Source organism: Danio rerio, chromosome 5, assembly GCF_052040795.2.
Source record: "Danio rerio strain M-AB ecotype USA chromosome 5, GRCz13ab, whole genome shotgun sequence".
Lineage (NCBI taxonomy): Eukaryota > Metazoa > Chordata > Actinopteri > Cypriniformes > Danionidae > Danio > Danio rerio.
Window position 1 is genome coordinate 16697501 of NC_141025.1, and position 25110 is coordinate 16722610.

Genomic DNA, 25110 nt, shown 5'->3' on the forward strand with positions numbered 1-25110 from the left:
TTGTATTTACAGCAGAAAGTTCAGTCAGACGGGTTTGTGCTCACAGTGTTCTCTAAAGTCTAAAGAGCTGCTTATTGTAGATATGTAGGCCACAGCATGGCATGACTGGCATTTAGTGACCAACAGCTGTGGTGATTGAGGCCAAGAGGCTTTTAACCAGGCCTTCTTGAATGGAAATGGCACAAAATCGTATATAGTGAGTTTGAGTTTACAAAAAAAAAAAAAAAAAACTTACATGGCTTGAATGTATGAGACTATAAACCTGCTGGGGTCTAATTTTATTTCAGTGTGGGAAAGGTTACACTTCTGTTCTAAACATAAAAGCTTTTTATAAGCTTGGATTCACTTCAGTGTATCTGGATATGCACTCTAAAACAGATTTGTGCTGCTTGTTCAAGTTAGTTATTTAAAATGAGCAGAAACAACACAATTCTTAAGATTGGGGGGGGGGGTGGTTCTGTTCAATCTACTTAAATTTGTTAACTTAATTTGTGTTGGGACAACATGTAAGTATTGTGTGAAACCCTACATCTTTTACAGTAGGGTAATTGACGAAATACCATTTTGTAAGAAATAATAGTTATATTTATGTCATTTAAGGTTTGACATTTGTGAAAATGTAAGAGGTCACTAACTTTTAGCAATTTTTTCTGTGTGTTTTTTTTTTTTTAACGTTTTACTGGACTGTATCATTAAAGTTTCATATGGTGGGACATAGCAAACATGAAGAAAAACAACTCTTAATAATATATGAATATGTGAGTGATTTATCTGGACACTTGCTGTATCTTCATATAGTTATATATATATATATATATATATATATATATATATATATATATATATATATATATATATATATATATATATATATATATATATATATATATATATATACACACACACACACACACACATATATATACACACACATATATATATATATATATATATATATATATATATATATATATATATATACACACACACACACACACACACACACACACATATATATACACACACACATATATATATATATATATATATATATATATATATATATATATATATATATATATATATACATATATATATATATATATATATATATATATATATATATATATATATATATATATATACATATATATATATATATATATATATATATATATATATATATATATATATATATATATATATATATATATATATATATATATATATATATATATTTACATTTTAAAAAATTCTCTCCATGACTTGTCAGGCTTGTTGTACATTTTCAACAGATTGCAACAGTTTGTAGTGATTCCAAAATATGTAAACATCTAAAAAAATCTATTTAAGGTTAAGTGTAATGTTAAATCAAATGTATTAAATTACTGTGTTTCTTTTTTAGAAATATATGAATAAAATGATTTTCCATTTACAGTTTTTTGGGTGGGGGATGGTTTTGTTTTTAGATAAATATATATATGCATGTTTTTTTCAATTTAAACTTTATAAATGCTTTGGCAATATATTTGTAATTACATTTGTACAATATAAATGCGCTATATAAATACACATTACCTTTTATAAAATTTGTCATGCCAATAAAGCAATTATAAATTTAAAATAAATTAAATTAAAATCAAATTAAAATTAAATTAAATTAAATTAAATTAAATTAAATTAAATTAAATTAAATTAAATTAAATTAAATTAAATTAAATTAAATTAAATTAAATTAAATTAAATTAAATTAAGATATCTGGCTCAAAACTGTAAATGAAAAGTCAAATGCAAAAACCTCTAAGTCATTTTTCTCTGTCTCTTATGTTTACTTTAAGTTATTTCATGTTAAAATCAATGAAAATAACCTACTCTTTGTCATAAAGCTGAAGTTACTGAATCCCAGCATGCAACAAGCCTGCAAAAAATGTTAATTTTGGAAGAAGATTTCAGATGGCGCTTAGAGGTTTTTGCAATTACAATTGTAAAATGTAATTATTAACCATTTACGACATTTTAAATGATGACAATACTAATTATATTTATATTTGTTATGTGTAACAGTGAAAATGCAACGTCACGTCAACAACCCATATAGTGTTGCTGTATTAAACATTTCGAAAGCAATTTATTTTTTATGCCATTCCAATTCTTTACATACATGTCATAATCACTTCATAGTTTTATAGATCACCTGTCTGATTTTAACATCCGAGTTTTATTTCTCCCCAGGGAAACATGAGGAAAAGCAAGACGAGGGAGGAATTGTTACCAAAAACTTCACAAAGAAAATTCAGTGAGTAATAATGATCGTATCAAAAGTTTCCATGGGCTTCTGATCTGGAAGCTTCTAGAATGATAAAGCAACTTCCAGAGGAATGTCAGCCGGAGTTATTAAAGCAGCACAAAGCACTGGCGCTCCTCCACCGCCCGACCTCTCGCTTTCTTCTTGCACTTCACACAGTCAAACTGGAGGAAGAGAATAAAGAATGAGATAAAATAGGAAAGACTCTTGCTAGACTCAGACAACATATCAGGCACCTCTGATGTCTGCAGTAATTAAAGCGACATAGTGATTTGATTTTGTTTCCTTTTTATTAGTATTTTTGTCACAAGGCTGGTGCTTTGATAAAGATACACACACAGAGAGAAAGAGACGTCTAAGAAAGAAGTTTAATTATTGAACAGTTTTAGTACTCTAACATGCAGGATATAGCACCAAAGTTAAAAGTTTCAGGTCGTAGAGGATTTAAACTTCATTGAGAAGTTACACTTTTTTTTTTTATCCTTTTATTCTTTTTTTAAAAGAGACACTATTTAAAACACCAAATAAAGGGATGGGTCATCCCAAAATGAATATTTACTCACTGTTTACTCAGTTGTATAATTTGTATACTAAGTTGTATAATAAAGAAATTTTAGATGATTAAAAATGTAAAAAAATAAATAACCCCAAGAAGTCTGTAATACAATCATCTTACATTCATTGTGCATTTAAAGATAGTTCACCCAGATATTTAAATTCTGTCATTATTTAGTCAGCCTTTACCTGCTTCAAACCTTTTATCTTCTGTTGAATACTAAAGTGGGGCAAAGCAGTGGCACAGTAGGTAGTGCTGTTGCCTCACAGCAAGAAGGTCGCTAGGTCGCTGGTGCTCCGGTTTCCCCCACAGCCCAAAGACATGCGGTACAGGTGAATTGTGTAGGCTGAATTGTCTGTTGTGTATGAGTGTGTGTGAGTGAGTGTTTGTGGATGTTTCCCAGAGATGGGTTGCACCTGGAAGGGCATCCGCTGCATAAAAACCCGCTGGATAAGTTGGCGGTTCATTCCGCTGTGGCAACCCTAGATTAATAAAGGGACTAAGCCGACAAGAAAATGAATGAATACTAAAAAAGATATTTTGAGAGCTGAAAACTGCAACCATTGACTTCAACTGGAAACACTAATACAACGGAAGTCAAAGGTTACAGGTTTCCAACATTTTTCAAAATATCACAAACACAAAATTTTGTGTTCACTAGAAGAAAGAAACCCAAAAGGGTTTGATACAAGTTAATGGTGAGTAAATAATGACAGAATGTTAATTTTTTTGAGCCACCTTTCAAAAAGAGCAAGTACAGCTTATTGACCCTGAAACTGTGATAATAAAGTGTAATTGAAGTATCCTAAAAGAGACACTAATTAATTAAAAGGACAGGTCACCCCAAAATGAATATTTACTCACTATTTACTTGTTTAATAAGTCGTATTATAAAGTAATTTAAGATGATTGAAAAAAAAAAAAAAAAAATCTGTAATACAATCATCTTATAACAAAGTCTTTGTGTGTTTAAGGAGATAGTTCATCCTGATATTAAAATTCTGTAATTATTTAGTCAGCCTTAACTTGTTTCGAACCTTTTACATTTTTTTTTTCTTCTGTTGAACACTAAAGAAGATGTTTTGCAAAAGCTGAAAACCTGCAACCATTGACTTCCACAGAAAAAAATAAGGGTGCACAAAAACTTGGCAAGATTGCCTTGAACCGGGCCTGGGTGCGATTGTCCCCCCTCCCCTCTCGTTTCGCGTCATCAATGATGCGACTTTTCAGTTATGTAGAGAGGCACTCTCGCTCGGACTGCTGTAGTTACATTGTTTTGCATTATTGTAAGGCATTTGGGATGCAGTGACACACAGTCAAATATTTAGCTGAACAGATCTACCACTTTTGACGCTCGAAAATATCTTCCTGCTGCAGGTATTAGACTTGATGAAGATGCCAACTGATGTGGAGCAGGGGGTTTTTATCTTTAATTAACTCTGACAGTTCACATCCATTGAAAAGTAAGAATGAGTAATAAACCCATATGAAACAGTCCCTTAAAAGTGACCTTGCGTCTTCAGTTTCCCTCTCAGGTGCGCCAAAGTTTCTTTAGGGCTGTGGTGCTCAACCCTGTTCCAGGAGATCTACCTTCCTGCAAAGTTCAGCTCCAATCCTGATCACACACACCTAAACCAAAGATATGGGTTGCAACTGAAATCTGCAGGAAGGTCGATCTCCAGGAACAGGGTTGGTCATGCCTGCTTTAGGGCAAGTCATTTCACTCGCTGGCCATTTTTGAAACACCTCTCGGGCAGTATGCTAAGGCATTCTGTCTGAATATGTAACGTTTTACACATTAACATGCTCTGGATAATGATTGTCAGATCGCGCTGCTCTTCTGAAGTAATCCACAGCTTGGTCTTAATGGCGAATCTCCTCCAGAAATGACAAGTTTGTGGGTGTTTGAGTAATTGCTGTAAATACAGATTACAAAACCAAAAAATCTTTTGTTTCAAGTGCACTTTATTTCATTTAAATAAAGAGATTTCAAGCTTTAAGTGGATATATTTCTTATGTCTGTAAAGCAATTATTTGCTAAGATTCCAGTGCATTTGTTGACCACCAAATTGTCGTGAAAGCACACATCTGGTCTGAGCTTTGCCCCATAAAACGTCAGTCTATAGCGATTGTTGATTGGCTCCTGTACTAGTAGGCGGGGCTTCATTCGCCATATTGACTATTACACTTTTCCCTATTCAAAACTATACAAGTGACAAAGTCTAACTGAACTACGCTCTGGACCACCTCTTCCAACCCAGAGCTACCAAACTGCACTCACACTTGTCAAATGAACCGGGAAATGGGGATCAAACGCACCCGGACACGGTTCAGATAACCTAGTGTGAGTGCACCCAATACAATGGAAGTCAATGGTTACAGGGTGTTTTTTTGTGCTCACCAGAAAAAAGAAAGTCATAATGGTTTGATACAAGTTAAAGGTGAATAATAAATAAAGGGTAAATAAAAACAGAATTTTTATTTTTGAAACCTTCCTTAAAAAACATCAAGTAGATACATACTGGCAGTTTAATGGTGATAATAAAGTGTAATTGATTAAAAGTTACTTCATAAAGTTTTTCATCGTCTGAAATGTTGTATTAAAATGTGTAAGATGTAGAATAGCTCTTAAATTAAAAATAATAAAAACAAAAAATTATTGTATTAATTTTGATTTATTTATATATATTCATAAATTGTTAATTTTATTTTTAATAATAAAATTAATTATTTGGGAATATAAACAAATAGATAAATAAATAAACAAATAAATAAATAAATAAAAAATAAATTTGTTTATACATATGCATACATAAATAACTTATTTTAGTTCTGTATCAAATCAAAACAAAAACACACAATTATAAATAAACAAATAAATAAATAAAAAAATTTGTTTATACATATGCATACATAAATAATTTATTTTAGTTCTGTATCAAATCAAAACAAAAACACACAATTATAAATAAATAAATAAATAAATAAATAAATAAATAAACAACATTTTGAGTCATTTGAATAATCATAGAACACTTAATATAATTGTAACCTTGAGGAATATCAACATTCTGAATAATGAACCCTTTTTATCAATTAATTGATTGATTGATTGATTTGAGTCTGGAATAATGTCTCAGTCTCTTCAGTAGCGGCGCTGTAATCTGTGAGTCACATTGCAAGACGGCTTTCGCATTGCTGTGTTAATTGAATAGTGTCAGGCCACTGAAGTCGACTGCATGCTAAGGTTTATATAAACTCTGCAGAAGCTTGGCAACAAGTGTGAAGCATTCCAGCCTTATTTGGCCATGACAGCTGACAAAGCACAGACTCCTTCTCTCTCTCTGTCTCTGTGTATGTGTTCTATGCGTGCTTACACAATCACTCCCCCAATGTACAGAATAAAAGAAAACTGTAGGGTAGATCTCTTCTAAACAGTAGTGGGCTATACCTTACTAGGTGGAATTTTTAAAGCTCTTAGTGAAAAATTAAATGGATTAGAATTAGAAGTCGATCTAAAATGTTCTCTTGAGGAATCTTGTGTATCTTGCTTTGCATCACAGAAATGAATGACATTTTAACCCTCTGGTGGGCAAAGAACTATACTGTATATGGTAACTTCATTGAAATTGATTAAGTTATACTTTTTATCTTTTTCAAGTCATATAAGTTTTGTAAATCACCCTCAGTTACACTTCATGGGTTTTCCCAGGAGAGACTTGTTGTAAAATATTCAAAAAGAGAAAATTAGGGCTGAACAAAATATTGTTTTAGTATCAATATAGACACATCACAACAAACAGTAATGAGCAAAATGCTAAATTCTGTTTGTCTCCCTAGAAAGTCATTATTTATTTAATTTGTATAGTTGATCCGGTATATTTAACTTTGCTTGTAATTTTTTTTTATTTTATTTTATTTTATTTTATTTAACTTATATTTAATTTTATTTATTTATATTTTTATTTTATTTGTATTTCCCTTTTTATTTATTTTTATTTTCATTTAATTTTTATTCTATTTTGTTTTAAATTAAATTTTTTATTATTGTTTATTTTAGTATTAGTTTTATTTTATTTTAATTTCATTTAAGTTAATTTTATTAATTTTTATGTTTATTTATTTATATTTTTATTTTATTTTAATTTTATTTAATTTAAATTTTATTTTTTATTTATATTTAAATTTTATTTTATTTTATTTTCATTTAATTTAAATTTTTTTACTTTACTTTATTTAAATTTTTTTATTTTATTTTACTTATTTATTTCATTTTTATATTTTTTATTTTATTTTATTGTCTATTTCATGTTTATGTATTTATATTTTTATTTTCATTTTATGTTTTTTATTTTATTTTTATTTATATATATATTTGTTTTTGTTATCATTTTTATTTGTTTTTATTTATTTTTAATTTCATTTTTTTAATTTAATTTTTTTCAGTTCATTTTTATAAATTTCCATGTTTATTTAATTATATTTTTGTTCTTTTATTTTATTTTCATTTAATTTAATTTATTTTTTATTTAATTTTGTTTTCATTTTATTTTTATTTTTATCTACTTCACTTTACTTGCATGGTGCAGAATTGCTTTCTATGCAAATGATTACATGTAAGGATAGATTGGGCTTGATTAATCTGTTGCTGATAGTATGAATGTATTTATTTTCTTATTTACCATATCATGCACAATTATTTATAACATTGTGTTCGCGTCTCAAATCTCTAAAGCAGCTCCAAAATCCCCCCTCAGTTTCACACTTATGCAACAGAAGACCAGCAGGAAGAGGCTTTGTATGATTTCACCGTTCATTCACGTTCAAAACAAGTTCCACCCTTTCTCTGAAGAGCAGATATGAATTTATGGTAATCCAGCCTTGGAGGCAGCACATTGAAACAGACAGTGAGAACTGCTCTCATTAAAGCGGCTGCAGTCAGTCTGCCTGCTGGATGATTAGACTAGTGTGTAGATGGAAATTTCTGGTGATAAACTTTGCATCAGGAGGCGATTTGTAATAATTGGCAACAGACTCTATTTCTGTGCCCAGCACCTGGAGCAGGACTCTCTCTCCCGCTCGCTCTTTCTCTCATTGCGAGTGATGGCAGGCAGAACATTTAAATGAAAACTGCGAAATGCATTGAGAATTATCTTCTAGCCACAAGCTGGCACGCAGAAAATGAAGTTTGTCGAAAAATTAAGCCAAAATGAGAGTGCACCGAGGGTGAAAGAATAGTGTGTGCCGTTCCTACGATTACGGGTTAATATTAACTTTAGACTTGAGTTGGACTTCAATTAGTCTGGGTTATGTTCAGGTCTAGTCGGTATTATGAACTCTTAAATGCATGCCTTGGGCGTTTAGAGTCCCAGGACGTCATTTACCACAGTTTCCTTATTTTTTAAGGGTAGAAATACACCTTACACAGTTAAAGATTTTTGTAATTTACATAGTATTTAACTGTAGTATGTGACTGTATTTTAAAGTTGCATTGTGAAAGTAACTGTATATTTTACAGTAAAGATAGTAAAGGTGCATCTTCACCATGCACTTTAGTCCATGTGGTTAGATTGTTCAAATACAGCACAAAAGCTGTTAATGCAGTTTTTAGCTGTCAAAAAATATTATGCAAATGTTGTAAAATTATTAATTTTACCACTTTTGTTTGCCAAAATCCATTCACTTTAAGTTGCCTTTAGGAAAGATTCAATAAACTAGAGTGATTCTTCAAGATTTTTTCCAATTCTTTATTATAAAATAATAGATAACCTTGGTTAAATAATTTTTTAGAAACTGTTCACTTAAAGTATGCTTGTTATACCCAAAATAGTTTGTCTAGGGCATCACATTTTGCAAAACCTCTTTTTTACATTTATATTTTTACTCTCTTTTCTTTTGCAGAATCCCATTGGATGTGGACCCTGTCACTGTGTTTGCCTCTCTTTCCCCTGAAGGGGTTCTCATCATTGAAGCCCGACAAACCCCTCCGTACTACCTCTACAGCAATGAAATGCCAGCAGAATCAATGGAAGAACCTGAGGCCAGACCTCAGGAGCCCAGCATGACTTCAACCACAACCTTTGAGGCCAGGGAGTGAACGGGAGATTGCGCAACTCTTATTTGTTCCAAGCCCGTGCTACAATCTAGGTTTATCAGTTTCAAACATATACTTAAATCAAAAAGTCATTAATCTGAAAGCAAATAGTCCATAAATCATCAAAAGTTACTCTACTGTATCTGGTTGGGTCAAATACAACATCAATGAAAATAAGTTAATGTGATAGAGCTAATAATCAAGTGACAAGGGAAGTGTGCAAAATGAAAGTCTAAAGAAGCTAAATAAGCTATAAACATACTCTATACAAATACGTTGATGACAAGTACACATGATCAATATTGTAGTGTCTCATATTAACTTAAAGGTATTCACCTGAAAATGAAAACCCTTCAGGGGAATGTTGGAAACTGCAGGTCATTGACATCCAGAGAAAGAATAATGGTTGTTAGTAGCTGCTGGTCCCAATATTCTTCAAAATATTTCATTTAATCGGAAGATGTAAATAGGAATGTGCTTTACTTGACTACTTGTGATTGATCTACTAAAACGCTTCAGGTGTAAACAGATCTGTCATTGTACATCAACACAATTGAAGTTTGTCCTACTAGGCGCCTCCACTTCTGTTCTGAACAAATGAAACCATAAATGTTTTAAAATAAATGATGTTACTGACATTTAAGTCATTTCGTTTTCAGTCTGATTAGATCACTGATCAAGATAGCTTTGACTCATAGCAGAAAAAGTGCATTTTATCTCACTATAGCTGAGTTCCCATCCTAAAGTGAAGTGAAGCTTTTCAAAATCTGCAAACAAACTAATAAATAAATTAATTAATCTAATAATCAAGTCACCAATAGTAAACATGGCAAGGCTAATGGAGAGATCTAATTGGTGATGTGGGTATAATTTTTGCTATATCAGAGTTTATTCAGCAGATGTGTTTCCATCTATTTTTCTCAATAATGATTTGTCACGCAAATCCAAATCTACCTCAAGGGAGAGTAAAAATGTTTGTGAATTTAGAGATTTTTATTTTAAATTGGCCCTTTCCATCATTCATTTCTAATGCGATTCTTCAAATTGTACATCAAAATGGTTATGAAAACTCAGCTACTGACTCTCGAGTGCAATAATGTTAGCTAGCTGCCTGACTGAGCCACTGAAATGCCCTTCAACAGAATAAAAAAGATTTTGGGAGCATCATAACTAAAAACTTAATAAATGTAAAAGTCATACCTTTTAGCTTTTAGTTATGTTTACAATGCAAATCCAATTAGATTCCCTTAACTGGTAAACAAAGCAAGTCTATCATATAATATATCTACTAAACGACAGAAAACATTACTTTAGAGACTGTATTGTAAATAAATCATATAAACATTTTCATATTTGTCAATATTATTACTGCAGTTATTTTAAAAGCTGAATAAATGTCTTTTATACTTACATTTTACCTTTCAAACTAAATAAATAGACTCAGTGATGAACTCTAGAGGTTCTGTGTGGGCCTAGACATGATAAATGATGTCAAACTAATGTTTCGTCCAAAACTGGACCATACTCAAATTATGAATCTTTATTTTAAGTTTACTGTAAGTAAACTAGACAGTTTTGAACATTGGGATAAAAAGGGATTAGTTCACTTTACTTTTAAAAAGCAAATAAACCCATTTCTTTTAAAGCGATTGGTTGACTTTAATTAAATAAAACGAGTAAACTCATTGCAAGCAGTGTTGGGGAGGTTACTTTGGAAATGTAATAGATTACACATTACAAATTACCCTATTTAAAATGCAATAAGTATATTTTATTTAATGTACATTTAATTACTTTATAAAAGTAAAGTAACTGATTACATATTATTACTTTTTGATTACTTTTAAATTTCTAATGGATATTTTCAACTAAATCATTTTCAAGCATTTATACCAGGCAGGTGGGACCTTACAATAACTCTGTTTACTTTTAGAATATCAAAATCTTTCATCACTTGAATCAAGATTATATTAATTTACTTTTAAAGTACAGCCACCACAAAACCAGACCTTATACCAAAAAAAAAGTTTACTCTTGTTTGAAAAAAAAAAAAAAAAAAAGTATATATATATATATATATATATATATATATATAAACACACACACACAATTCTTCATTAATAAATTACACTACATAATGTAGTATCATTAGTAACTATCAGTAATCACCATAATATACTTCGGTCTTTACTACTGTAAACTATACACACACACACACACATATATATATATATATATATATATATATATATATATATATATATATATATATATATATATATATATATATATATATAAATATATATATATATATATATATATATATATATATATATATATATATATATATATATATATATATATATATATAAATATATAAAAATTAAATATATATAGACCTCCTCTGCCTCAGTCATCTTTCCATCTTTCCATCTGCCTTGGTTGGCGACGTCACTGACCAAACTGAGAGGTGGCAGTAATGCATCAAAAAGTTTGTTGTCGACCACCGAAAAACAGGACAAAGATAAATCCATCATTCTCGCCGTCGTATGGATTTACTTTCATCATTTAATCACTGGCCTCAGAGCTCCGTAAATGCTGGTGCCGTCACTTATTGATCGGCGATCTGTAAATGTAGCTTGTGTGGACGCTACTGTGCTACTAGACAAAAAAATAGATTTGCTACTGAAAAGCTATTTGATTTAGAAAGTAGCGACGCTACGCCACGCTACTGAGAAATGTAGTTATAGCAGAATAGCACCGCTTCAATAAATTGCTTTAGCAAAAGGCATCGTGCATATTAAAAACAGATAAAGCAACAGATTAATATTATTCAACATATCCCAGACTTTTAAGAATATATTTAGATGTAACCCCATTTGTTATCTTTAGCATTTTCATAAGTAACTTATCGGATTACACATTTTTAATGAATTGTAATGAATTACTGTTACTTTTATTTTGTAGTTAAATTATTTAACGCCATTACATGTAACTAGTTACTCCCCAACACGGTTGCCAAGTCAATGAACTGTGCATAATTATAAAAATTAAGTCAACTTAACTGTTACAAAAGGCTTAGACACTTTAAGTAACTAGTCACTTTTGTACAGTGTATGTGCTTACACAATAATCAAGTTCATTTTTTTACATAACGCAGCTTTAAGATCAAAAGTTTCTCCATCGTTTCGATCTAATTAAGCAGAAGATGATACTGGGAATGCACACTGTAATAAATGTTGGGTTCCACACAATCGATTTGTGTAGGGACAACACGAAGGAATTAAATTAGCTTAATAGATTTTACAAATTCAAGTGGATTAAACAAAAAACTGTTAGGTTGACCCAAAAAAACTCAATTGTGTTGATTCAGCTTATTTTAAATAAGTAGCTTGAACAAGCAATTTTTTGGTGCAGCATGTTGCAGTGAAGAATAATGAGTTACATTCAAGCGTCAATAGCTACTCTTTCTGTTGACGTCTTTGTGTAAAGTATGTTCTAGACTTTCTGTCCCTCATTTGAACCAAAATTTGTATTGGCCCTGAGTTCAGTTGGAGTTTCTGTTTGTAAATTTGTCACGGTGGACTATTTATATGAAGGCCTTCTCTGAAAACTGGGCCTTAATGCTTTGAACTCCTTTTCAAGGGTTTTGTTGTCTCCTTTTTTCATATTTGTGTGATTTCTTTCCTTTTGTGTAAGGATGTATGCTATGCATTTTTATAATAAATAAGATTTAAGAAAGCAAACCTTTTAGTCACGGCTCCTATATCTGCAAATCTCTAAATACACCGTATTGCAGAAATAGCGGATGTTATTAGCTCTGCAGCTTTACACCTGTTTGCTGAGCCCACTTATATAACCTCCTGATGTCGTTGGAGAAGCAACTCGAGCATCGTCCCGCAATCCTCCGTCCTCCATCACATCTGGGCGTTCGCCTGGCAGATTGGCTGTGTGCTTATGGGAGTTTTCTCCGCGCGGTGGCTTTAATTGGGTGACAGATTAGCGTGGAGATTATTCGCAACGCTTTGGCTCGCTTTCAATCTCCTCGACAAGGATGTGGAGAGAAAATATTGAGGAAAACGGCACTCCAGTGCTGATTAACTGATATGTTTGCCCATTGGATTTTTTCTCGTCAAATCGATCTGTGCTCTCTCGTTGGATAATTTTCAGGGTTCGAGGTTAATGAATCAAGAACATAACCGTGCTCAAGAGGCGTTGGCATCGTAACCATCCGAGTTAGATGAGAATTACACGATATTTACCAGAACTCAAGGGAGGCGGTAACTGAGGATATACACTGCATAAAAGATTCATATAACTTTATCTGTGGGCGGTGCGGCGGCATAGTGGGTAGCGCTGTCGCCTCACAGCAAGAAGGTCGCTGGTTTGAGTCTTAGCTAAGTCAGTTAGCATTTCTGTGTGGAGTTTGCATGTTCTCCCTGTGTTTGCATAGGTTTCCTCCAGGTGCTCTGGTTTCCCCCACAGTCCAAAGACATGCAGTACAGGTGAATATTAGGTAAGCTAAATTGGCCCAGTGATGGGTTGCAGCTGAAAGGGCATCCGCTGTGTAAAACATTTGCTGGAAAAGTTGGCGGATCATTCCGCTGTGGCAACCCCTGATTAATAAAGGCACTAAGCTGACAAGAAAATGAATGAAATTTCTCTGCAAGCACAAGTTCATTTAGGTGTCAGATTGGATCTGTCGCCTAAGATAAAGCATTTCTCAGCTTTCCCTGATTAATCACTCTTGCTGTTGTAAAACACAAGAAGAAGATTCACACAATCTTGCTCAGGTCTTTATTAGTGCTAAGAGGGTGCGTGTTACAGTAAACTCAAAAAACATATGTGGGAATTAAGGCATGTTTAATCTGGATACAATTGAAAGTGCATATATATCATGATTATTTGACCTTCCTTTCAAAAAATGAGTAAATCCAACTGATTCGAATGTTATTACTCCATTAAATGGGCGTTATCATCTGATAGATATGGACCAGTGGGGATTTTCTGCGCCTACTGATTGGCTCAGAAGGCTGTTAATATCCATCCACATGATTAATCAGCTACAGATCACATTTAAAAAAGTTAATTATTTATATTATTCATCAAATTTCTAATTAATTGTTTTTTATTAATGTCTACCCCGACTCTAAACCCAGCTGTCACTGTTATGTAAAAACAAATCTGGATCTGGAGTCTTCTCAACGCTCTCAAAAATAAAGGTACGCAAGCTGTCCTTGAGGTGGTACCTTTTTAAAAGGTACAAATATGTACCTAAAAGGTCCGTAGTAATACCTCAAGGGTACATATTAGTACTTAAAAAGTACAAAAGTGTTCCTTTTACATTTTTAGTTACTAATATTTACTTTTGAGGTACCAATATGGCCCCTTTAAGTACAAATGTTTACCTTTTGAAAAGCTACCACCCCAAGGCCAGCTTGCGTACTTGCATACTACAGCTGATTATCCATGTGGATGGACAACAGCACTCCAGTAGGTGAAGAAGGTCCATATCTATCAGCTGATAACCACTGATAATGCCCATTCAATAGAATGATAACATTCGAAGTGGTAAACCTGTTGCCTTAAAATTGTGCATATATAATTAGGTGTATAAGTTTCAAAATTAAGTCAATGTAACAGTTCCAAGCAACTTGTCATTTTTAAAATAACGGGTTTACACAATTGTTAATTTGTTAATTAAAGCAACTAATCGCTTTTGCAGTGTGTTTTAGTTCTTTAGTTTAAGACGAAATTGGCATTCTAATATTGTAAAACTGAGATATTTGCAAACTATTCACCTTATTCTTCAGGTATGAGGGGGCGCAGCAAATTGAAACTTTTTGGCTCGAGACTTCGGGTCTCGTTCACTTCCATTCAGTTTTAGAGGTTAAAACCAGCTCGTTCTACTGTTGGATGTTGCAAACTTATATTTTCGTATTATCTTAACCTACTTTGTCTCTATAGTCTTGCTAACACTTGTTTGTAGAGCAAGTAGTTTGACCATTTTCTGCCGTTTATTATTCCTAGTCATTTTTTCCATAGGCGACTAAAGCGGAAGTTTTGAAACAATCACAAAAACGAACGCACTTCCACATTGAAGAATAAGGTCAATATGATGCATATTGCATGCTTGACTTTCACTTTCACAGTGTTGATGAAGAAGATACTTTATATACATTCTTTATACAACATTCCTGCAATGATGAGTTAAAATAAGTCAAATAATGAATAATAATAATAATAATTCATGAGATGTATTATTTTAGAAGTTGGACTTTTAAATTGAGCTGCACGTTTTCAGAACATGCCTTGCATGAAAGACACCAAAAGATGCAAGAGCATGATCAAAAGAGCTGGATCTTCTAGAAAAAAAATGCTACTAACTATGAATTTTTATAAAAAACAAGCACGAATGCCTGCTTCATACATGCCAAAGAACACAACTGCTCACTTTAGTGTGTGCAGGTCTTATAGAAGTGCACAAATTAGATTGTTTAAATCAATTTCTGTCATCAAAAGATAAAATAGTTATGAAATTCTGTTGGTCAAACACATCCATCTTATGTTGCATAAAAAACAATGCATTTCCACGTGGATGAGAAACTTTTGGGTAAAGTTTGAAAATGCCAGCGTGCACAAACAGTGAAATGCCATTTTCACATGTATCCAGATTAATGACATACCCTAAGGATAAAGCTTGGGATGTAGCTTTTTTTTTTTTTTTCTGGGAACCTACATTTTTCCTGCATCAATTTTCTTTTGGAGCACCAGTTGAGGGTTGATTAGCTCCTGGCTTTGCCCGAAGGTTGATTGCTCCTCTCTCATCACAGCAGGGCCTGTACATCCTTCTTCCCCCTCCAGATCCCCAAGCTGGATGACCTCTGCTTGCTCGGAGGTGATGGTGTCTGGAGTCTCTGGAGCCAGAGGCTTGTCTGCAGACTCTCCGTCTCGCTGGATGCCCTCGACCGTCTCTTGAAATCTGCCTTCTTTATCCTTCTCTCTGCCAGCTAGGGGTTCGCCGACCTGCTCTCTGCCAGACACAGAGAGACCAGATGCAGCTTCTGCAATGGACTGGGGTTGTGCTTCTCTGGAAGGATCTACATCAGATACAGTCTGCTGGTCTCTTTCGGTGACCTTTCCAGCATCTGGATGCCCAGCCGAGACTGAGGATTCAGGTGTTTTTCCATCAAATGATTCCGGTTTAATGTCGTCTTGAGGCTTGTCACCGTCTTGTTGCTTTCCTGCAATGGTTTGCGCTCCTGACTCCACCTGTAGTAAATGTAAAACAATTTTCAAATGAAGTCAAGAGCCTTAAATGCCACATCAGGACCCTAAAATGCCAGGGTCACTGTACACAAAAATGATTAATTTTCCGGGTTGTGAAGAAAGGCCAAACGTCGCCCTTAGGAAAATATGAGCTCGCGTTTCATCTCTTTGTTGGTTATTAGAACAATTATGAGCCTGGTAATTGGAATTGCGGGGTGATTAATTTATAAACTGACTTGGACTTCGGCATTTGACGTTTATAGGGCATTGTTGAATCATATACCTCTAATTATTTCTGCTCTAATGAAAAAACATGTTGTTTTTACAGCATTTTTTATGATCGCAAAGCTTAAAAGTGCCGAAAGCTGCCTTAAAGGAACACTAACTACACTTTTTAGAAAATAGGCTTATTTTATATCTTCCCTAGAGTTAAACAGTTGAGTTGTACCATTTCGGAATTCATTCAGCCAATCTCCCAGAGTTTAACTTAACATCATTCAGTCATTCAGATTAGACCATTAGCATCTCGCTCAAACATTACAAGAGTTTTGATAATTTTCCAATTTAAAGGGTCATGAAACCCCCCTCTTTCAGTTCAAGTCTATCTAAATTCTCAATTTTTTTTCAAAAAATGCTCTGAGATGGCTCTTCTCATAGGATAAGAAAACTCAGAATAATGAGAAACCGACATGTCAACACTCCACTAGCAGATTCGCGCTATGCCACCAATTTTGATCCCGTTCCAAAAATTATTTTAAAACCTGAAAGATAAAAATAGCTGACAAAAAGTTTCAAATATCCAGTTTTCTCCACAATGAAAGCTGACAGGTGCTAACGTTGTCTTAAATGATGCTCAACACCCACAATTCTGTCAAAATCTCAAAAAAAGTACTCTAGGGTGTCTGTAAAGCTTGACTCTTCTGTAGTTACAACCCCAAATCAGAAAAGGTTAGAAAATTATGGAAGACGCAAAGAAAAAAAGAAAGAAGTGATTGTCATGGTATGGGGTTGTGTCAGTGCCCTTGGCAAAAGTAATATTCACTTCTGTGATGGCACCATTAATGCTGAAAAGTACATCGAAATTTTGGACACCGTACTGTTGCTCACTTTAAGACTATATCAAACAGGAAACACTTCATCACTTGTCTTCAGTCCCTGGACGTCTTTTGAGTGTTGTGAAAAGGAATGGCAACATTACAAAGTGGTAAATGCTTTACTGTTCCAACTGTTTTGAAAATGTGCTGCAAAAAAACTAAATTTATTCTGAAATCATTAAAAATCATGAGGAACACATTAAAAATGTTTGTTCTAATGTCTTAAACACAAGCTAAAGTAAATTTAGAAATCAATTCTTTCTTTTTTTATTTGTGTTTTCCATACTATCCCAACTTTTTCTGATTTGGGGTTGTACTTAATTTACTCATGTACTAAGACCGACCGGAAAATGACATGTTGCTATATTTAGGCTGATATAACCAGGAACTACTGTATACTCTCATTCTGGCGAAATAATGAAGGAACTTTCTTGTCATACGCAGCATGCGCCTGAAAATCAGCAAGCTTCCATCAGTATAACCAAAGTTATCTAAGTCAGGGACTATTTTCGGGCATTGAACAATGTCATTATGCAGTATCAATGCATTAATATCATTGCTGCAGTACGGCAACAAAGTTGCTTGATAAATGAGAGTTTAGTTCCAAGCCATATCAGCCTAGAAAATAGCTCCTTTTCATTTTTAACTCCTTGAAAAAACTACAGAAGGCTTGAGCTTTTAAATAGGAAAATTATTAAAACAATAACAAGATGCTAATGGTCTAATCCGTTTCAATGATCTAAGCTTAGCTAAAAGTGCTGGCGATTGGCTGAATAGATTCGAAAATGTTAAAACTTAACTGTTCACTTGTAAAGGGGACTTGTAAATGAGCCTATTTACCCCCTCAAAAGTGGAATGTTCTTTTAAGTTGATAAAGACAATATATGGCTGGACAAATTCATCTAAATGACCACATCCTATGCAATACTATACAACGAATTGACTGAAATAATAGGTTTTAAGAAGTCACCCTAGTTTTTCCTCCAAACGCAAACAGCTGTCAGACTTTCACCATCAGACTGGGTAATATTGCAGACACTTACTTCACCAGTGATGTCAAGCTCTTATACAAGACCAATTAGGGAGAGGAAAATGTATGGCTAGTGTTTTTCAATAATAATAATAATAACGGTGCCATTTCGCTGTGAATGACAGAAAGGACCACTTAAATATAATGGTGACACATTGAAGAACTTATAAACTACTGCAATGGATGCCGTTCTGAACACTAAGTGCCTAATTTTGAGCTTCAGTAAGTAAAGAAGTTTGAGTATTCGGGTTAAACAGCTGTCAGGAGTAGTCAGTACCTGGATAGGGATAATGACATCAGCAGGAAGGGGGATGCTGGGAAAGGGTGCTTCCACTGTAAGAATCCCATCAGCGGACAGACTTGTCTGGAGGTTTTCAACTTCAATGCCACCTGGAAGACTGTGATGAGAACATTACTTGTATATCAAGTCTGTGACTATTGTTTACTATAGATATGATTATAATCTGTAAAATAGGATATACTTTGTACTAATATAACAAGCTACTCAAAAGTGACATTAGGATAAAAAATATAAGACAATTAGAATAAAAAATGCTGAAAATAATGAACAGTTAGACTAATAATAATTGGAAATTCACCACCGTATGGATGAATGACTTTTAGAATATATGATTCATTTATAATATAATTCATATAAATACAGTTGAAGTCAGAATTATTAGCTCCCCTTTGAATGTTTTTTACTTTTTAAAATATTTCCCAAATGATGTTTAACATAGCAAGAAATTTTTCACAGTATGTCTGATAATATTTTTTCTTCTGGAGAAAGTCTTACTTGTTTTATTTTAGCTAGAAAAAAAAGCAGTTCTTAATTTTTTAAACTCCATTTTAAGGACAAATATATTAGCCACTTTAAGCTATATTTTTCCCAATAGTCTACACAAACCATTGTTATACAATAACTTGCCAAATTACCCTAACCTGCCTATTTAACCAAGTTAAGCCTTTAAATGTCACTTTAAGCTGAATACTAGTGTCTTGAAAAATATCTAGTCAAATATTATTTATTGTCATCATGGCAAAGATAAAATAAATCAGTTATTAGAAACGAGTTATTAAAACTATCATGTTTAGAAATGTGTTGAAAAAATCTTCCGACTTCAACTGTATATGAAAGCATATAAATGTACTTTAAAAACAATAATTCCATTTGAATTTAATCCTTGTGCACTGTTCAAATTGACTACCCCTTTGTTGAGTTAGGGATGAAAACATCCACTGAATTAAATTGCTGTAAAAATGCATCAGATTAATAGTTTTTTCTTTTTCTTTTTTGCATAAATCTGTTAATCAACCTCATTCCTCATCAAAACTACTAGGTTTTAAAAAATACAGGATTTTAACTCTTTAATTGCCAAGTTCACAAATGATGTCACTGATTTGGTAAAAAAAAATACAAATTGACAGATTTTCAATATAAAGAGTAATTGTGGACTAGATTTGTTTTTAAACTTTTATCATAGTTTTAAACATGTGAATGATTTGTAACAACATTGGCTTTGATGCATTGTTAGATTTTAATTTTTTTCTGTCTAATTTACTGTTAGTGGCTGTTTTTGCCCCATTGGCTTCTATTATGACCACATTTGATGGTGCATAAATACACAGTCTTTGTTTTTGTTTGCTCCATGTAGTTCTGAGATGCATATTTTGATTTTCTCAGACATATCAAAGTAAGATTTTTTTTTCTGCACATATCTAAAGGCTTAATAGTGCCAACTGATGATCAACAGTGAAAATGACAAATGTTACTTCTTCCAAAGAGGGGAAAACAGATTTATGCAAATACAATTGGAAAAGAAAATATTTATCTGATGCATTTTTACAGCAGTTTTAATTCAATGGATGTTTTCATCCCTAACATAACAAAAGATAAGTAAATTTGTCTATTGTTGAGGATTTTAGTTTTAATTCAAAGAATTTTTGCAAAATATGTGTCAAAATGAGATTTGTCAGCAAAAATCATTCTGCTTGCTGAACCCAGAAAAAGTCATGGCCATGGTCATGGCCGTATGTTTTTAATCAAACCAATGCAGCCTTAATAGATAAGCATGAAAGACTTTACATGCAGTACATGTAAAAACATACTTGTATTTTCTTGTGAAACTTCTAGCAATGAAGCCATGCCCGTCTTGTCTTTCCTCATGCTTTCCTGTAATGAAAGATGTTAGCATAAATGTATTAAGGTGTCAATGATTGAATAAATTTTCCAAAATCTAACATCTGGCTTGCTTATTCTGTTTTGTAAACTAATTATATTGTGTCATTTAAGAGATTACATCAATTTAAATACCTATGATATTTCTATTTTAGTAATTAACATGTTTGTTAAATAATTAAAATGTGTCATAAAAGATTTGCACTTCTATAATTTGACAAGATGACTAAATAAACTAAATAAATTGGCACATTAAAATGTGTACTGTTGAAGTTTCCCCAGACGTTTTATTAAAAGATACTATTTAAGGGTAACAGTGCAGTTCCAAATCACCAATTAAATGTCGTTACAAGTCTTCTTTGCTACTATTTAATACACTATTTTTAACCCATTTGTACATAAAATTTTGCACATATAAACTATTTTATATGGTCACTTATGATTTAATTCTTTGAATCAATATAGCTGAGACTGATTTTGGTTGATTTTACTTAAATTATCTCTGAATGTACTCTGAATCATTTAACAAAAAAAAAAAAACAAAAAAAAAAAAAATATATATATATATATATATATATATATATATATATATATATATATATACAATCAGAGCAGTTTATATATATATATTTTTAACCATTTTAGGTCAACAATATTAGCCCCTTCAAGCAATATTTTTTCTTCCATTGGCTACAGAAACAAACATTGTTATACAATGACTTGCCTGATTACCCTAACTTGCCTAATAAACCTAGATAAGCCCTTTAAGCTTGAAAAATATCTAGTAACATAATACAAACTGTCATTATGACAGAGAAAAGAAATCAGTTATTAGCAATGAGTTATTAAAACTATTATGTTTATTCATTCTATGACTTTAAATGTATAATTCGGACATTTTATTTTTAACAAATGTAATTTGAAACACTTGCGATTAATATGTTTTCTATGTAAATAAGACCACTTTTGTATTTTTTTTATTTTATACAAACTCCATAATGGCACATTTCATCCTTGGCCAATATCCAGTTTAATTGCATAATTTACAGTTGATGATATTAAGAGAGATGATAAGTCAAAAAGCAAGATATTTAAAATACTTTAATAGAGAATTTTAGTTTCATATTTCAGGGGTTTCTACTCCCCTGCTACTTATTTTTCTTTATCATTTAATATTTTAGTTATTGTAGCCTATTTATTAATGGGAAATATGCACAGCTAGTGTTTTTCAGCCAATGATAACTTCCGGTGAAAGATTAATGTGACTATTTTCAATTTCAGAAGGTTGCTTTTACAGCATTTGTGTTGTAATGTAATTACAATACCTTCAGTTAAATAGACTTAAGCATACATTTAGTTGAATGCAGTGCTTCTTGTCTAGTCTGAGAGCCACTTTATGTAGTATATCTATCAGACATTGAAGATCACTGATTTTTGAAGAAATCAGACCTTAAAGGGCCATGACACCCCCTTCTTTCGGTTAAAGGGCCATGACACCCCCCTCTTTCGGTTAAAGAAGCTCCGCAAGCATCGGGCAGGAGTGGGCGTGGCCAGCAGGGGAGAAGGGGAGCGAATAACTGCTGTTGTCAGTTAGCTCACAAAATGAGACACAAAGAGGAGACGCATGAGTTTATAGTTTACAAAGTTAAAATGCAAAGAAATGAACAGTGATTTAATGCCCTGCTACATTTGTTATTCGTAATTTCATATACAGACAACCACAATTTATATCATTATAAAGATAAGTGTGTTCATGTAAACACTATAAATGAGGACTTCTCCCTCAATCCCCGTATTCAGCAGACTCAGTGCAGCAGGTCTCCTGACCTGTCTATTTTAACCATTAACTCTGCTGGTAATCTAGAGGATTTAGGCAAACACAGCAGCACGGCGATGTGTCTGAATGTAAACGAACTCCTGATAAAAGACAGCGTCCGCTTTTCTCTAATTCTCGTGCTGCTCTCCCGACAAAAATGCTAGCAGCACGCACACAGCTTTGCTGTATGACCGGCCCTGTCAAGATCGCGGGGGAAAACATGCAACAAACCCCGTGGATGATGGAAACAAACGCATATGAGCCTTCATGAACAGTTAAATACTGTGCTGTGGTTTCCGTGTCTCTCAGCTCGGGCTTGACACTGGCAGGTCTGGCAGGTCTCATGAATAATTAAGCAGCCGGCTCTTCTCATAGGATAAGAAAACTCCGCTATGAATAATAATGAGAAACCGACGCGTCATCATTGCACTTGCAGTTCTGCGCTACGTCGCCGATTTTGATCCCGCCCCAAAAATCATTTTAAACCCGGAAGCTGAAATTAGCTGAAAAAAGCTCAAAATTATCAAGTTTTTCCCACAATTAAAGCTGACAGGTGCTAACATTGTCTTAACTGATGCTCAACACACACACATCTGTTAATATAAAAAAAAAAGTTCTCCGGGGTGTCCTGAACCTTTAAATGAAGCAGTTTTATAATGGAAAGACAGTTCACCGGAAGAGCTAAGGCTGGCTGGCTGAAATTAAAAGTCCGTCAGCATATACCCCATTATGTAATTTAGTTATAATTAATAATGTGGATGGAAAGATTGTGAATGTAAATTGATTGTTATCTCAGTCTTTTGTGAAATGTTAAAAGTATTAATGCCTTTCTGTTATTGTTCAAGCATTGTTAATAATAATAAAAGTATCATTTAAATGAGCAAATGACATTGAAAACAATACTAATTGGATTTACTAAATACTTTAAGCTAAACAGTTGCAAGCAATTTATACAGGCTGAAGTTAAACAAATTGAAGTTGATAAGCTTAATTTGTTCAAATGCAGCCCATATAAATTGTTTGTAACCACTTAGGCTATCTTAAAAATGTTGTAAATCCAATTCACCATCATTTTCTTCAGTGTACCTTCTTTAACCGACCCTCTTTCATACCTGCAATTTCCAAAAAGCCATGTTGTATTTTGACGCTGATCTCCGCGGGAGCGAAGTGATTGACATCCAAACTAATTTTCCACCTGCACGTCTCAGCGGCCACTTCCGACACTCCTCCACTCAACTCCCGGTGCGGCTTCGAGAAGACGGCCGGTCCAGAGGCCTGGAGGAGCGGGGCGAGAAAACCAGAGCGCACATACCCGGGCCAGGACGACGTTCCCAGCCTCCTAAAGATGTCCTCCATCCAGCTGAGGTCTCGGGGCTCCAATAACGGAGGCATGCCGAAATGTTGGTTAAAGATTACACTGGGCCACCGGCAGCTCAGGGGGATCCAGGAAACATCTTGACAATATTGAGGTGATTTAGCATCCGCCATAGTGAGGGCGATTTATTTATTTTTTTGCTTTTGAAAGATTAAGAGAGAGAGATAGAGAAATAGTGTACAAAAAGAGATGCTGTAGAGATAAAAGCGAAGTCGAATGTGGCTGGTGGACATTGAGGAGTCTGCTTATATAGAGGCCTCGAGTTTTTAACACTTACCAAACACAAACATTATGCTAGCTGAAGAGAATGTAGGCATGAAGTGATGCCTAGGTGGTTCAATCTGCGGTGGAGGAACTCTTTGGGAGACGCTAATTAAGGATATTAATAGATCTAAAAGGGAAGCAACAAATAGCTGTTTAATGAGAATGGACTGATTGGGCTGCACAATATGTTGTTTCTGAGTCATTGGTATATGTACACATCTGCAATAGTCACATTGGAAGATATTTGTAATGTCTTGTGAAATCTTGTCATTTGAGTTTGTGGGAATTTGTTGACCAGGCAGTGCTGACAGGGGGCATTTTAGGGATGCACATTTTATTTGGCAAACGCAAACAGTATAGGAAAATCCAAACTCTGCTCTTCACTGCACATTATTCATTAACACCACATTAAAACACAGATTGCGTATTTCTTTAATTCACAAGAGTTTGTTTACTGTTGTGAATTGTATTATGGGAGCTTGATCTCTGCTCTGTCGACTTTTAATGTTGAAAATTCAACTCTACAGTTTAACAAAGGGACTTTTATTGACAATTAGCTTGTTTGAAATATTTTGATGTATAGGAAATAATATGCAGAGAAACAAGTCTGTAAAATAACAGAAATCTAGATGGTGATTAGTGTTTGTACTGAGACCCGAAAAAAAAAATTCTTCTTTTTTTCTGTGATATCCTACATCCTCTGGGTTAAAAAGAAATTCTACAATTTAGAGTTTTTACATTTTGTTTTTGTTTTTAATTTTACAGCATGTCCAGTGTAGTGGACTACAGGACCATTTTAGTTTGAAACGATCGCCACTCAGACAACAAAACTGTACAGGAGATGGCTGTAAAAGGATATTAATCTAATATTAGTGTAACAAAAACAAAACAAAAGACATTTTTTCCTCTTGTATTGAAATTCCTGAAACAGTTTAGTCTGAAAGAGAGCTGAACTTAAAAAAAATAAAATAATTTTAATCCAAAACAAATTTAATATAAAAGTGATTTAAATATTATTTTCATTCTCTAATTGTCAGACTCTAAATCAGAATCTCCCTCAACTATCTTATAAAGAATCCTCTCTGCTTCAGTTCTGCCCCCTACAACAGTCATTAATTACATTAAGAT

At 33.2% G+C, this 25110-nt stretch overlaps 2 protein-coding genes across 5 annotated transcripts in view; one reads left to right on the forward strand and one right to left on the reverse strand.

Moving 5' to 3' along the window:
- hspb8 (heat shock protein family B (small) member 8) overlaps positions 1 to 12701 on the forward strand; it is a 17467-nt gene extending 4766 nt beyond the window's left edge. For 2 of the 4 annotated variants that reach the window (XM_087252879.1, XM_087252880.1), the window contains 4 exons: positions 2233 to 2296; positions 8763 to 10941; positions 11369 to 11546; positions 11766 to 12701. In XM_087252879.1, coding sequence (XP_087109005.1) covers positions 2233 to 2296; positions 8763 to 8958 — 260 coding nt within the window. In that variant the 3' untranslated portion in view covers positions 8959 to 10941; positions 11369 to 11546; positions 11766 to 12701. 4 annotated transcript variants of the gene reach the window in all.
- Positions 12702 to 13738: 1037 nt separating this feature from the next.
- On the reverse strand, positions 13739 to 24852 carry si:dkey-1k23.3. The gene is made up of 4 exons (XM_087253307.1): positions 23456 to 24852; positions 20458 to 20521; positions 18626 to 18746; positions 13739 to 16227 (listed from the first exon to the last, which is right to left on the reverse strand). Exons 1-4 carry the CDS (start codon positions 23829 to 23831, stop codon positions 15691 to 15693), a joined length of 1098 nt encoding a protein of 365 aa, XP_087109433.1. The 5' UTR covers positions 23832 to 24852; the 3' UTR covers positions 13739 to 15690.
- Between the last annotated feature and the right edge of the window lie 258 nt (positions 24853 to 25110).